Source organism: Mus pahari, chromosome 3, assembly GCF_900095145.1.
Source record: "Mus pahari chromosome 3, PAHARI_EIJ_v1.1, whole genome shotgun sequence".
NCBI classification, from domain to species: Eukaryota; Metazoa; Chordata; class Mammalia; order Rodentia; family Muridae; genus Mus; species Mus pahari.
The window spans coordinates 16,772,901-16,786,673 of NC_034592.1; the positions used below are offsets into that span (position 1 = coordinate 16,772,901).

The window sequence follows — 13,773 nt, forward strand, 5'->3', positions numbered from 1 at the left end:
GCTAAGCTACCAAGCTGGAGATATTCACATGGTTGGCATGGCTGGCACGGGTGCCACCTCAGCTATAAACATTAGTATTTTCCATGTTGTTCTTGACAAATTTCCCTCCATTGTGACTGCAAAGAGAAGAAAGAAAACCACTCATTGCCAGAAGGGTCAGCATCATTGAAACTGGTGTTTGTCTTTCCTTTAACCTGGTCCTTGCCTTTGTGCCTTCTGCAGCATAGTAATGAATTTCTTCTCCAGACCCTGCAGTGGCCCGAAGGATTTCTCAAGCCCTGCAGCCTGGCAGCCTGCAACCCAGAACCTGGTCTGTGGTAGTAAGCCCTCCCCCGGAGTGAGGCCTCCTTGCCATGCTTTCTTAAAACCTGCTCCGTGCCGTGAGAGTCGTTTTTGAATGTATGTGAGAAGCTTATTAGGGACTTGGGCAGAGTGTGAAATGGGGATTTTCTGAAGCACAGACTTAGGCTGTGCTTTCCATGTTTTTACCAACCCCTCCCTGGAAACAACCTGCCATGCATCTCTGACTGAGCAGGCAGACACACACAGCGGCAGAGTCTGAAATGGACAGTTGGAAAGGTGCATGGCCACCCGCCAGTCTCCCTGTGTGCTTCACATGGCCTGTTTACAGGAGTAAGAATGGACCGACCCTCATGGTGGTGCTTGACCCACCTAGAGCAGTGCCCAGACACTTTGGGTTCTAGGTCCTCTCTCCCTGGCCCTATTATATCTAAGCGATTAACCTCCAATGCTGGCCTACCCTGGGCTAAAGACTGCCACCACACAGATGCCAGTGTTCTCCTTGGAAGGAAGGACAGGTAATGGTGAGGTCTCTGTCTCCTTTTAGGGGCAAGGAAGACTTCCTGCCAGAGGCTGCCTGTGCTGTCAGATGGAGAGATATCTGAGAAAATAATGCACTACAGAATCCAGCTTAATCCTCTCAGTAAAGCTTCTGCTAATCACATCCCATGAAATGGGTGTGGTGTGATGTCACATCAAGGAGCCTGTGCTCCAAGCTTGCAGAAGGGGCTGGTGGCAGGAAGAAGGTGCATCTGGCATCCTGTCCCCTGCTCTATTCCCTTCCCACAGTTGGCCCCACATAAACAGCAGAACAGGGACAACTCTATGCAAGGGTAGTCTGTCTTGCACAGCCTTCTGAGTGATGGTTCGTGTTGGGACTCAGTGCCAGATAACAGGGCTGGTTGGCAGCCCTTGCAAGCTTGGCTTTTAGGGCCCACCCTTTCTCACTTATGCTTTCCTGTCCCCCACATAAATGTGGCATGTGCTTATTGATGCTGCTGGTAGTGGAAGCCGGCATGGGCTTCAAGGTCCGATTATGGAGAGAGCCCAGCCCAGGGCAGTAAGTTCCCCTGGGTCAAGAGGGTGGCTCACTGTGACAAGGAGATTTTGTCCCCTGCATGAGGGGACTTGGGCAGAGTCACCCACTTCCCAAGGAGCTTGACCTCAGAGTGGACTGCGTTAGTACACCCAGTTCTGAGCGGAGACTTCCTGCCACCGGAGGAGCTTGAAGAGCTGCCCCCACCGCCCACTGCTCTGCGGGCACCTGCCCTTTCCTGGCACCGCTGTATTGCTTCCGGCGCCCTTAGGAAGGCAGGAAGCCCCCGAGCTTCCCTCTGGATAGACAGGGATTGGTGCCATGTAGAGATAAAGCAAACTCACCCATGTCTTTTTACTTGAGGAGCCAGGGCAGTGGAGGGCAGGCCACTGTTACATTGTCCAGAGGCCCATTTGCAAGTCCCTCAGTCAGAGCCACAGCCCCTGTGGCTCTATAGCAAGCCGGTCCTGAGGAGTGAAATGCCTGCCTTTTGTCTGAGGACACTGACTGTCAGCAAGCCTTTTTCTCTCTTACTCATTAGACTCTGTACCCAAGTGCAAGGCAGGGCTGCTTGGGGGACAGCTTGCTGTGAGGCTATGACTGCCAACAGGTGCCTGTCATTTACTGCACTACCCCAGAGGCGCCTTGCACTGCTTCCTAGGGCGAAGCAGCTTTTTATAGCCAGTGAGTTTCCAGCAGTGTGGATTCAGAGAATGAAATAAAGAAATAAGGGGACCCTCCGAAAGGCCAGAGCCACAGAGCCAGCAAAGGCTTCAAGCAAATTCGCATTTTCCTGCCATTTAAACTCTGCTGGGGCACTCACTGTTTGACCTTTAACCCCCTCATTTCAAGACAGTGTGCATTTTCCCCCCAGCATCTGGCAGGGAGTGAGAGCCAGTCTGCAGCCTTGCTGCATGAAGTCCTTGCAGGGGCTGGAGAAGGGTGAGAGCACAGAGGCCCCAGACAGGCAGCGGGTGGGCAAAGAAAGTCTCTGAGGAGCCAGTGTCCCCTCCTCGGGGTAGGAACAAAACCTACCGTTGGCCTCGGAAGTCCACTCTTAGCTGTGGTCATTGCTCCACAGACAGCAGCCGGGTGCAGAGCCCACCTCATCCTGCACCACAGTAGACAGCTGGGGTACCCGTGGGATGCCACTGCCCTCTTCGCCTCTCTGTTCACTTGGCCATTCTTTGATGTGAGAGACAGGGTCTTTCCTGGGAATGGTCTCCGCAGAGATGCCACTGAGTATCCATCAGGCCCTTTACAGGAGGGTGGGCGGAGTCAGCCCAGGAGACTGGCCCTCCCACAGTACCCAACACAGGAAACTTCCAGAGGACAAGAGCCCTCCTTCCCTCAGCAGGGTAGAGCTGAGTGTGACCTTGGCGTCTCACATCACCCAGGTGCTCACCCGCTAGTCTCTGAGTCCCCCTGACAGCCTCCTACATTCCTCTTCAGAAAAAAAATTTAACCAAGACCCCTGGTCAGGATACCACACCTGAATTTCTAGAGAGGTTGAAGTTGTGGTGAGAATCTCAGGCCACACCCTACCCAACCCTTATACTAGAGAGGCTCTCCAATTTAAAGGGACCCTCACAAGCATGTCCCAAATGGACAGAGCTGGGGGGGAACAGCTTTCACAAGTACCAGGACAGATGAACAGCTTCATGTAGACAGGTAGGTTCCTGATGGTGGCACAGGAGGAAGATATGTGTTTGTCTGGGTGTAGGCTGTTGAATTGGGGCAAAGAGAGGCATCGTGGCAGGTGCTGTGCCCTCAGCCAGCTGCTCTAGACCGATGTCAAGCTAAACAGCCACCCAGGCCTGGGAGCCAAAGAAGAGAGCCCCAGCCACCACCTTCCCTGAGGGCTGGTCCCTCTCTTCCCAGAGCAGGTTTCTCATTTGTTTGCCTCTTATGGGCCTGAGCCCCTTTCCTTCAGGCTCCCTGCTGGGCACAGTGTGGTCACAGCTCAAGTCCTCACGTGCACCCAGCTGTGCCTAGTCACCAGTGGCCTCTTTGGTGTACTGAACTACCCCAGAAGTGGTTTGTGGGTTTCTGCCACTAGAGGGGTCACCAGGCAACCATTCATAATCAAGATTGTTCCCTTCTTCCTGGAGGGAAGGGACACGGGACAGGCCATCAGATCTGACAGTTGCTTCTGAGAAGACCGCTCCTCCCACCCTTGGACCCCTTGCCCCCATCCCACAGCTGAAGCTGCCAGCCACTGGCTCCAAGTCTGCTGCTTCCCATCCTGCTCCTATGGTGACAGTTCCAGCAGGAGCCATCTGAGGGGGTCAGATCCCAGCCTGCCTCCTCAGTCAGCTCATCTGTATTGGAGAGAGCGTGCTGTGAGGGGACTGATAGCAGAGGTAGGATGCACACAGTAACTTCCTGTACAAGTGACCCTACCACTCTGCCTCCTGAGGAAGGCCCTCCATCTCCTCTGCTCCCTATTGGCCAGTTTTCCTTGCACAGGGCTCCTGGCTCCTCTCCATAGCAGACCATGTAGTTTAGAGCCTGGGCTGTGCTGTGCCATGGACGGCCAGCCAAGAATATGTCTTGCATAGACTCAGCTCCTGCCTCTGCACAAAAGAGAAACAGATCACACCTCCTTCATCCACAGTGAGGGGCGTGGCACTAAGCTTCCCTGGCAAGCATGTGGCATGTGCTATTGCTGCTGCTGCTGCTGCCTTTGTAGCTGGCACAGGCCTGAGGACCAAGAGCCTGAGATCTACAGCTGTCTATGTGTATGCCCCCCGCCTACTTTTTTAAAGAGAAGAATTACTTTAAAAAAAAAAGATTTATTTCATGTATGTGTGTGCCCTGTCACTCTCTTCAGACACACCAAAAGAGTGTATCGAATCCCATTACAGATGGTTGTGGTTGCTGAGAATTGAACTCAGGACCTTCGAAAGAGCAGTCAGTCAGTGCTCTTAACCTCTGAGCCACCTCTCCAGCCCGTGCATGTCCCCATTTTAAGGGAGGTATTTTTGTAAACTAAATTGAAGATCCAGCTACCATGGCAAGCCCAGCCACTCCTACCAAAGCCTCCTCCATCTTCCTGGCCCTGATATCTCTTTCCCTAGCCAAAGAGTGGGCAGCTTTGGTGTGAAATACACAAGAACTAAAGCTGCCAGCTATATTCACTGAGCAACCTGATAGGCCAGGACCTGGGACAGTACATACTGTCCTGAGGGCAAGTCTCCCTCCAGTGACACCAACCTTATATGGCCCGCAGTGGAAACACTTGTCCCCATGGCCCATGCCGCGTTGCTGAATATCTGATGGAGAAGCAGGTATGGCTGTGTCAACTCCAGAAATGTGGCACCAAGTGAAGGCAGCAGTTCAGGTGTCTCCAGGCCAAGATTTCACTGGCAGCCAGCGACAGGCTGGCGTTTTACCATCTCATCTAAAGAAAAGCCTCAATTTCTTAATCCTGAAAAAAATGTCAAGGACCCTCCCTGTGCCTCTCCTCAACCCTGCTATGTGTAAATGCACAGTGGTCAGAACCTTGGAGAGTTCCCCAGTTCCATGAGGACGGTGGTGTCCCTGTTCTCCCAGGCTCCAGGGCTCTCCTCCCGTCCCATGTGCTGGCTCTCCTCCCTTCCAGCTGCCTGAGGCCTTCCCACTCAATCCCTTAGTCCAGGGCCTACTACTATGTTTGTGGTGCCCAGTGCAGAGACATACTGCTCTCTAATGTCCAAAGCTGGCCCAGGGACAAAAATGCAGCCCAAGTGGCCTCGTTCCCAGAGAGTGCAGTCTGTAAATGGAGCATCTGGTCACAGGCCTGGACACAGTGCCAGACTCACTTACCCAGAGGACTTGGAAGTACACACAAGGGAACTAGCCCTAAGCACCAGGTACCAGTCAGGGCAGGGAGCCACCAGACTAAGTGTCAGTACTGGAAAGGGCTTAGAGAGAAGGACATTCCAGACAGGGTCAGACAGCAGTGCTGGGTTAGGCAGGATCACAGGTCACTGCAGTGTCAGCGATGTGTCAGGAGGCGCGGCGCACCAACCTATGCCAGGATGTTTAAGCACACAGCCATCCATAGAAGCCATCAACAGCCAGTCTGCTTGGGTCCAGGGAATTGGGAGCTTCTTCCAGACACCAGTGGTGTCATGTCTGAAACTCTAAAGCGTTACTGTAGCCTGCCCCACCCACATGCTCATCTTTGGAAGCCCCAGTTTGTGCCTGCCAGAAACTGTCTTAAGCACATTGCATCCTCAAGCTCGTACTTCTCAAATGCAGGGCTTGATCTCAAAGGTGTGCAAGGGATTTGCTGGCTGATGGAACAGCTGGGTCTGTCTCCACCTCTCCTCTCTGACCCAGCTAGCCTGCTGATCATGTCCCAGAAGCCCCAGACCAGCATGACCTGGCCCCAGTGACAACAATAAGCTCTGCAGAGCCCATGCAGATGGCTCCTTCATCACACAAAGCAGAATATCGATCTTGTTGGAGTAATCCCCAGTCCCTGTGGGCCTCTGGGCTTCCTCTTCGGGCCCCCAGGCCTGCTGAGCCTACGGCACACAAATCCTGTCTCCGATTAGAGACTAGGGCTGCATAATAAGTGGTAAATCCCCTGCTTCCGCCCTGCCGTGCCTTCATCCCTGTTTTAGAAGCTTCTGTCTGCAATGCTCCCATGGCCCCAACACCACTTTCAGGACTTCAGAGCATTCCAATTCTGAGATAATGGTGACTCCTCTTTTCATAGAATGAAGACTTCTAAGGCCGCCTTCAGGATCCATCCTAAAGCTTGTGCAGGGCTGCTCGCAGGCTGCCATCTCTTTAAGCCCTTAACACACCAGGCTCCCATAGCTGGCTCCAGAGCCCACAAATAATTTACTCCTGAGCATTGTGTAGGGCTCCTCCTCACAAGGGTGGGATTGCTGTTGCTGGGAGTCCCACATGCCTGGGCTGGCCCCTCCACAGTGTTAAAGCATCTTCGCTCTCCTAAGGCTGCTTCTATGTGTCCATGCTGGGTGAGGAGGGCATGAGCACAGTAGTGGCACATTCAGTTTGCTGCCAGCCTTGGGAACCCAGAGCTTGGAAGAGGAGTTAGCAAAACCAGGGCCTTGCAAAGATGGTTTTATATCAAGGCATCAGGTGGGCACCTGGAGTGACACACAAACATAGTACCTCTCTTGCTCTGGCATCTGCTGCCTTTTAAAAAAAAAAAAAAAAAAACTGTTATAGCTAGCATAGTGGTGCACACCGTTAGTCCCAGCATACAGGATAGAGAGGGAGAGGGCCTCAACCTACCTGTATGTTTGAGGCCAGCATAACATACATAGTAAGTCCCAAGCCAGCCAGGCTAGAGAATAACACCCTCTCTTTTTAAAAACAGGTTTTAAAGTCAGGCCTGGGAAGGGCCAGAGATGGTGCTTCTTAGCTGAGTGCTGGCAATGAATAACTGGGAACCTGCACTGAGAGCCTGCAGGACCAGGCCATCTACCGTCACCCAGGCTCCCTACCCTCCACCAAGTCACATTCTACCTTTACAGCATGCATGTGGGGGCTAGTGCTCCCTGGAGGGAGGTTAGAGACTAATCGCCACCAAGTTCTCAAGTAAACGGCTGTAGTTACTTGGGTACCTCGCAGGGGATGCTTTTAATAGCAGCCCCAAATCCCTAGCCTGGCAGGGACTTGCCTTGGGCGTTTGGCTCTGAGGATCAGTGAAGCTGTCTAGTGAAGGCTGCTTTAGAAAGGACGGAGGATTGCTGGAGGCTGAGGCCAGCTCCCCTAGGGCCGGTGGCCTGGGCTTCCTAATATCCTGAGCTCTTAGGCAGCACCCCTCAACAACTTCTAAAAGTTGGGTCTGGTTCCTCTCAGGTGGGGAGGCAAGTAATAATGCCTCCCCACCTGAGAGGTTTCCTGAGCCCCTGAAGACATTCAAGGGTCTCTTGTTCTACAAAAACAAAACCACCCCAAGTTAGAGCCATGTGGAAATGAGGTGGAGGAGGAGCACACACAGCCGAGGGTCCCTGCTGCAGACCATTTGGTGGTTCTACCCCTGGATGCTGATGGCTGTCTCCATCCTCTCACTTGCAGAGCCTTCCCTTCAGGGGAGTGTGCCTGGCAGCAGTAGGTCCAAGCACCTCCCCTCTCCAAACCTTTCCTAGGTCACCACTGTGGCACCTGGGCTTGGAGCAGGGGTGTGTCCCAGATTCATCACTGGATGGTGGAGCACATGGCCTCTGCACGACCTCCAGGACCCCCAACCTTCTGTGCTTTGTACGTCCTCTGAGTCACTGTCCTGCAGCCCTCCCCACCCACTGCTCCCGTGTAACATGGGCAGGAGGTGAATTCAGTTGTCCCTCTGGCCACTGCAGTACAGAAAGAGATCCTCGTGCTTAGCAGCAAATAGGCAGAGGCTCTAGCAAGGAAGGAAGGAACCTTGTCCAAGGTTTGGGTATCTGTCCAAGCCCCTCCCTAGGAGAGGGGAGAGCACATGATTTGGCACCACTCAAAATACTTGTCCACCCAAGAGGCTACTGGGTGTAGGTCATAGCCTGATCCTTAGTTCAGGTTGTGTGGCCTGGACAAGCCCTGCCCTGCTGCTCCGTTGCCACCTAACCTGAGTCCCTTGAACTCCCAGTCTTCCCTGACTTGGCACTTGGATGGTCCCTCCACCGTCATTGATGGTGGGCATCATAGGAAGGGCAGGACCAGCATGGGGCAGTGAGCCTGTTGCCCAGAGGGCTGCCCACATGCACTGCCCCGCCACAGCTCCGCCTGCTTTCTAGAACAGCTCCAGCCTGGAAGGGTGACTCCGGGCACTCTGCACCTCAGTATGGCAGAGGAACTTAGGGACACTGCTTTGACTGGCAGCCCCTCTCCAGAGTGTTGACTGGCAGCTGCTTCAAGGTCTCCTGAAAGAGTCCTTCTGCTCTCCCCACGCCCCACCCCGCTCAGTTCTCCTCCATCTGGGTGCACAAAGACTTTCACAGCCTTAAACTGAGGCAGAGGGAACTTCATTCAGCCCAGCCTGCTGGCTTGGCTCTCCAGATGGGAGCCCACAGAGAGCCAGGCTGGCCTCTGGGTCTCCAGCCGGGCACAAATCACTCTCCACCTTCCATCCATGGTACCCTGGCTTGTCCATGTCTGCCTGGTAATGTTGCTTCCCGCCCTCCCCTCCATGCCTGCTCCCCCTAGGTTCCAAGCACTTTGATGTTTTTGCAAGCTTTGTTTCAGCCCAGCACTCAACCTGCAGGCAGCGCATCCTCCTTGGCCTTGGTCTCTCAGGAGCATTAGTGCTCTTCCCTGGCCTCCCTCAATGGCAAGCAGGCCTGGCGAGCAGCCTGCTTTTATCTCCCAGGAACATCATTAGCTTACAGCACAATGGGCCCAAACCTAGGTCCTTGCAAAATGAGTTAATAGCAATCTTTTGTTGCACTGGAATGTTTTTACTACATCTTCAATGCTGAACAAAACACAATTTTGTTATTGAAAGTGTAAAACTATTTTATATACACACACACATTGAAAGTGGAATAAAGCTTTGAGGACTGGGGAGAGCACATGGGTGAAGCTTTGCCCAGTACTGGAAGTTCAGCCATGGGAATCAGAAAACTAGGAATAGAGCTGGGGAAGAAGTTGGGGAGACTCAGAAGTCAGCTGGTTTGGTTGCCTCCTATTAAAATGTTGCTAAGATTGGTGATGGGATATTGAGAGACTAAATGACCAAGCACATCAGTTGCCAGAGCAAAACCTGCCACCGTTTGGCAGTTAAAGAGAGTACTTTTAATGGGACTCTTTGAAAAGAAGGCTAGATTTAGCAGATGGCAGGCCAAGAATGGCCGGTCTAATTAGGTGCCCTGCCTGTGAATCAGATGCCAAGTCAGAGAGTGCCTGGCTCCTCCATATCTACAGAAGATGGTTCTCATTGACTCGGCCAGGCCTGGTGGCCAGCCCACCCACCCCAGCTCAGGTGCAGACCTTCCCTGCACATGGCCACTTGCAAGACCAGCTTTCAGACCCTCACCTGGACCACAGTCTGTCAGTCGAGGAAACAGGAGCTCAAATACAGCTGGGGAAGACATGCCAGGAGCTGGGAGAAAGGGCCTGGGTTCGAGGCTTGGAGCATTTGTGGAGACAGTCCTGTCAGATTTGGTTAGAGGTCCCAAATTTGATAGGCTACAGGAACCAAGCAGGTGGTGTGAAACTACTGGGGCACTACAGAGGCATGCCCATTTAGAGACACCTTTCTCTGCTCTCACTAATGGCAGCCACCAGACTGGGACTCATATATGCTTGTGGAGATTAGAAGTGGGACACAGACCTTCTCACATGGTCACCTGTGAGATGTCTTTGTAGCTTCTGAGACTTCGAGAATTTCATATGGTGGTCGTTTGCATTAACTGAGAAGAAAGAAACACAAAAACTGCATCCAAGCAAGCAGCCCTGCCTTGGATGTCACCTCTGGGTCACAGGACTGAGGCAGGCCAGCTCCAGCAGTTGAACAGATGGCTCTGAGCCCTCAGGAGGGCCAGTGCTATGAACAGCACCCATCTCAGGAAAGTAGCCATGCATGGAGCTAGGGGGCAGCAGCGCTTTGGTGGGCATTTTAAGTAAAAAGACAGCCTGTTTGTCTCCCCATCAGTCACCACAGCCATGTCACGGTTAGTACTACTGCCTGGAAAGAAAAGCACTGCTCATTTTAGAAAGCTGTCTGTCAGGGAGCTTAAAATAAAAGCAGGCCTGGCACCGCCGTGGGGAGGTGGGGTACGTTTGTCTTGAAAGTCACCCAGGGAAAGAACTTCCTCAGGCTTGTACAGCACAGGCACCAGGAATGTCTCTGTGGAGGAGCAGTGCTGTCCCCTGGAGTGGGCATTTCCACGGTCCTCTCTTTAATTAACGTATGCATTGGGTACCTGCTGTATGCCTTGTGGTTCTAGGCCTGGGGACACAGCATGAACAAGAACAGATCATGTAGGAAGGCTGTGGGGAGAGAACAAGGGCAGGGAGCGCACTGAGCAGGAAATCGGTCAGGGAGTGGGGGTGGAGGAGGAGGGCAGGGAGGATGCCGCACCAAGCAGGAGAGAGAGTGGGGCTCGCTGGGGAAGGACTTAGCCTGTCCTGCCGTGAAGCGTGGAGCCACGATCTCCTCTACTGGGTTAAAGTCCATCTGGGCCTAAAGCCACCTCTGGACGCTGGGGATCCTGGGCCAGCTTGCCTGGCTGCAGAGCCGCCCTCCCTCACGCTGTGCTACAACTTCAGGATGACCCTCGCTGGCCCTGCCCTAGACTGGCCCTCCCAGCTGCCCACAAATAGTTTGTCTCACTGCTGCCATGGGCCTGCTGGCCACTGGTGTGTCACAGTATCCCACTGAGGCTGAGGACCAATGAGTCTGTGCGTGTTGGGCCTGTGTTGATTCTTGTTCTCAGAATTAATAGTTTTACCTGGCATGTTCTCTTTTGTTTTTAACTATATTTGTAATGACAAGAATTTCCACTGCTTGCGAGATGGCTCAGCAGGTAAAGGTGCCTGCTGCCAAGCCTGACGGCCTGAGTTTGCACTCCAGGACCCACGTGGTAGGAGCAGAGAGCTGACTCCTGGGGGTTGTACGTACGTACGTACACACACACCAAGTGTTTTAATTTTTTTAAGAGTCTCGAATGAGGATGATCAGATAAACCATTAATTTCAATATACCTCTCACTAGTCAACTCCTAACTAGTTGGGGGATGGCCAGACCTGCCCATCTTTGGCCCCTTTCATTTTGAAAATGGCTATTGAGGCCCAAGGAGAGATGGGATGGAGGCCAGGAGACAGTGCCTGTGTCTCTGGTGCCTCCTTTGCATCTCTGGCCCCCTGGCCTTGCTACCACCTTTCTGAGAAGTCAGGAGACCTGGGTGGGTCCCCAGAGGGGCTGGGAAGGCCAGAAAGACTGGCGGGGAAGGGACCAGAGCAAGGGGCAGGCCTGCAGGAGAGCTGGCAGGGCAGAGCCTGGGTGAGGAGCACAGAGACTGTGGAATCTGCCAAGGTGTCACACCCTGTCCCTCTCCCATGTTTCTTCCTGTCCGGATGTGTAGCTACCAGAGTGTTCCGCACGCACTCTTATCTCCAGTCCTGTGCCCTAATTTTCCTGTTTGAGACTTTAATGTAGGTATGGGAAGGAGGAGAACGGGGAAATGCCAGCAGGGCTGTCTCTTAGGAAGCTAGCAGCTTCTGGCTAACGTAACTGTCCTTCATCCTAGGTGACAGACCATGCCACCACTGCCCTGCTTCACTATCAGTTACCCCAGATGCCAGACGTCGTGGTCAGGTCCTTCATGGTAAGTGGCCTCAGGTCAGGCCTTCCAGCTAAGGAGAGATGTGGGGAGCCCACCCCAGGTAAACCCTGGGACTTCAGTCAGAGCTGGACAAGCAGTGCCCACACAAGCGGCCTTACAGAAGTTTCCAGCACTGTGGAAGGAGTGGGTTAGTCCACTCCTAACCCACCAAACCCTGTGGCTGGACCTGAGCATGGAGGAGCTGCAAGATGACTCTGCAGTTCCCCTGCCCTGTCTGCAAATCTCAGGGCCGGAGCTCAAGGCGAGAGCGAGCGAGCGAGTGAGCGAGCGAGCACAGAGCTGCATGATGAGAACACAGATCAAAGCAAGTGGGAGTTTTTACTCAGACATCAGGGCTTCTGTCTCCCAGGGCTGCTCACATAGCCAGCTGCAGCCTCCACAGCCCCTGCAGCAAGTCCACCTTAGTGACAGCTTCCCTGGAAGTCACTAGCCATTGTCCTTCCCTGCCGAGGAAACCCGTTTTGTCTCCACATTACCATGGCTGCCAGCATTCCCGCCTGCTGGTCTGAGCAGTGGTGACCACAAGGAGTGTTGCTTGGCAGCTAGCTCACTGTCACAGTTCTTAGAGAGTGAGGCTACTCCTCACAAGACACAAACCTGGCTTGAGAACTGACTGCACAGTGTTGGAGGAAGCCTCTGGGTACTCGGAGCAAAGGCGCAGAGGGTCCTGGTCCTTCCCCATGCTGAGGAGTGAGCATGTGACAGGCTTCCTTGGTCCACATGCCACATGTCTACCTGACATGGCTCTTGACTGAAATGAGGGTGTTCTGAAGTAGAGCAGACCCATTACCCATTGCCCTCCTGTTATTTCCAAACCCCACACCAGCCACATACTTGTATCAGTAAGCTCCTCAGAGGTTATTGTCCCCTCGTTGACACCTTGGGGGAGTGAGTTATGTGACTTGCCTGGCTTTCGGGGCTGCCTGCCTGTGGTGGTAGGTTCTACTTCTAGGCCTTTATGCCCATGAGTCTCCTTGAGGTGGAGAATTGAGTTACCTGAGCCTCATCCTTATGCATGACATCTGGGAGCCCTCAGCTTTCAACCTCAAGGGTGGGCAACTGTCACTTCTTATGTTATTTGGTGACATTGGGGCCGCCCCAGCTGTGTTAGGCCCCACCATGACAGAGAGGGACAACCTCTGAAATGAGATTAGCTCAGAGCACATTGCCCTGGTACAGAATCTCACAGCACTTCCAAGCTGTGCCTGTGGCTGCTGCTCAGAATGGGAGCGAGGGGGTAGAGGCAGGGAGCCTGGCAGTGGTGCCAACTAGCTAGCCCGGGGGAACACCAGCTCTGGACAGCAGGGATTCCTGTGTTAAGATCTTGAGAGGAATAGGGGACATCCAGAGTGGGTCTCAGGGGGACAGGCTTGTGGGGTTAGGCAGCTTTTCTATAGGACCATGGGTGTCTTCTGGGGTCAAAGCCTGCTTAAGCTCTGTTGTTGGGCCACCAGGTCAGCTGAGGGGCTCCCTGATCCCTTTTGATCCTTTCTGTCTTTCCTTTTTTAGACCTGGTTGAGAAGCTACATTAAGCTGTTCCAGGCCCCGTGCCAGCGCTGTGGGAAGTTTCTACAAGATGGCCTCCCCCCGACATGGAGAGACTTCCGAACCCTGGAAGCTTTCCATGACACCTGCCGACAGTGACAGTGACCCCGGCCCCAGCACAGGGCAGCCTTCAGCGCCTTCCCATACAGCCCGACCCATTCACCACACAGGAGTCTGCCGCTGTTCTCCCTGGCAGAACTGTTACCTGCATCGGCATCATGGGAGGATGGTCTGCCCCTTCCCTGTGTGCTGGCCCCTGGGTCTGTTGCTTCCACGAGCTGTTACTGGAATGAACCTCTTTATTCTTACATTGGTTATGCTTGGTTGGTTTTGTAACTTATTTTTGTAAACAACAAAGCTTTTGTACCCTGGACAAGGCTCTGTGTCCTGCTTCTTACAGGCTCTCTGACATTCTCCGTTTAACAGAAGAGTTTGCGTTTGAAGCAGAGTCCTTGCGCTGGACATGCTAGGAGCATAAGTGCTGTATCTCCAGCTCCACAGGGTGCTGCAGGCCTGGAATCCTGGCTAGGAGGTGGAGGTGGGATCAGGAGTTCAAGGTCATCTTCAGCTGCATTGAGAGTTAGAAGCCAACCTGGGCCACTG

General features: G+C 53.5%; 1 protein-coding gene across 2 annotated transcripts in view; it reads left to right on the forward strand.

Moving 5' to 3' along the window:
* The window catches only part of Med27 (mediator complex subunit 27), a 174,829-nt gene extending 161,286 nt beyond the window's left edge, over positions 1 to 13,543 (forward strand). For both annotated transcript variants that reach the window (XM_021193054.1, XM_029536223.1), the window contains exons 7-8: positions 11,530 to 11,607; positions 13,135 to 13,543. In XM_021193054.1, coding sequence (XP_021048713.1) covers positions 11,530 to 11,607; positions 13,135 to 13,269 — 213 coding nt within the window. In that variant the 3' untranslated portion in view covers positions 13,270 to 13,543. The remainder of the gene's footprint in view (positions 1 to 11,529; positions 11,608 to 13,134) is intronic.
* The last annotated feature ends 230 nt before the right edge of the window (positions 13,544 to 13,773 follow it).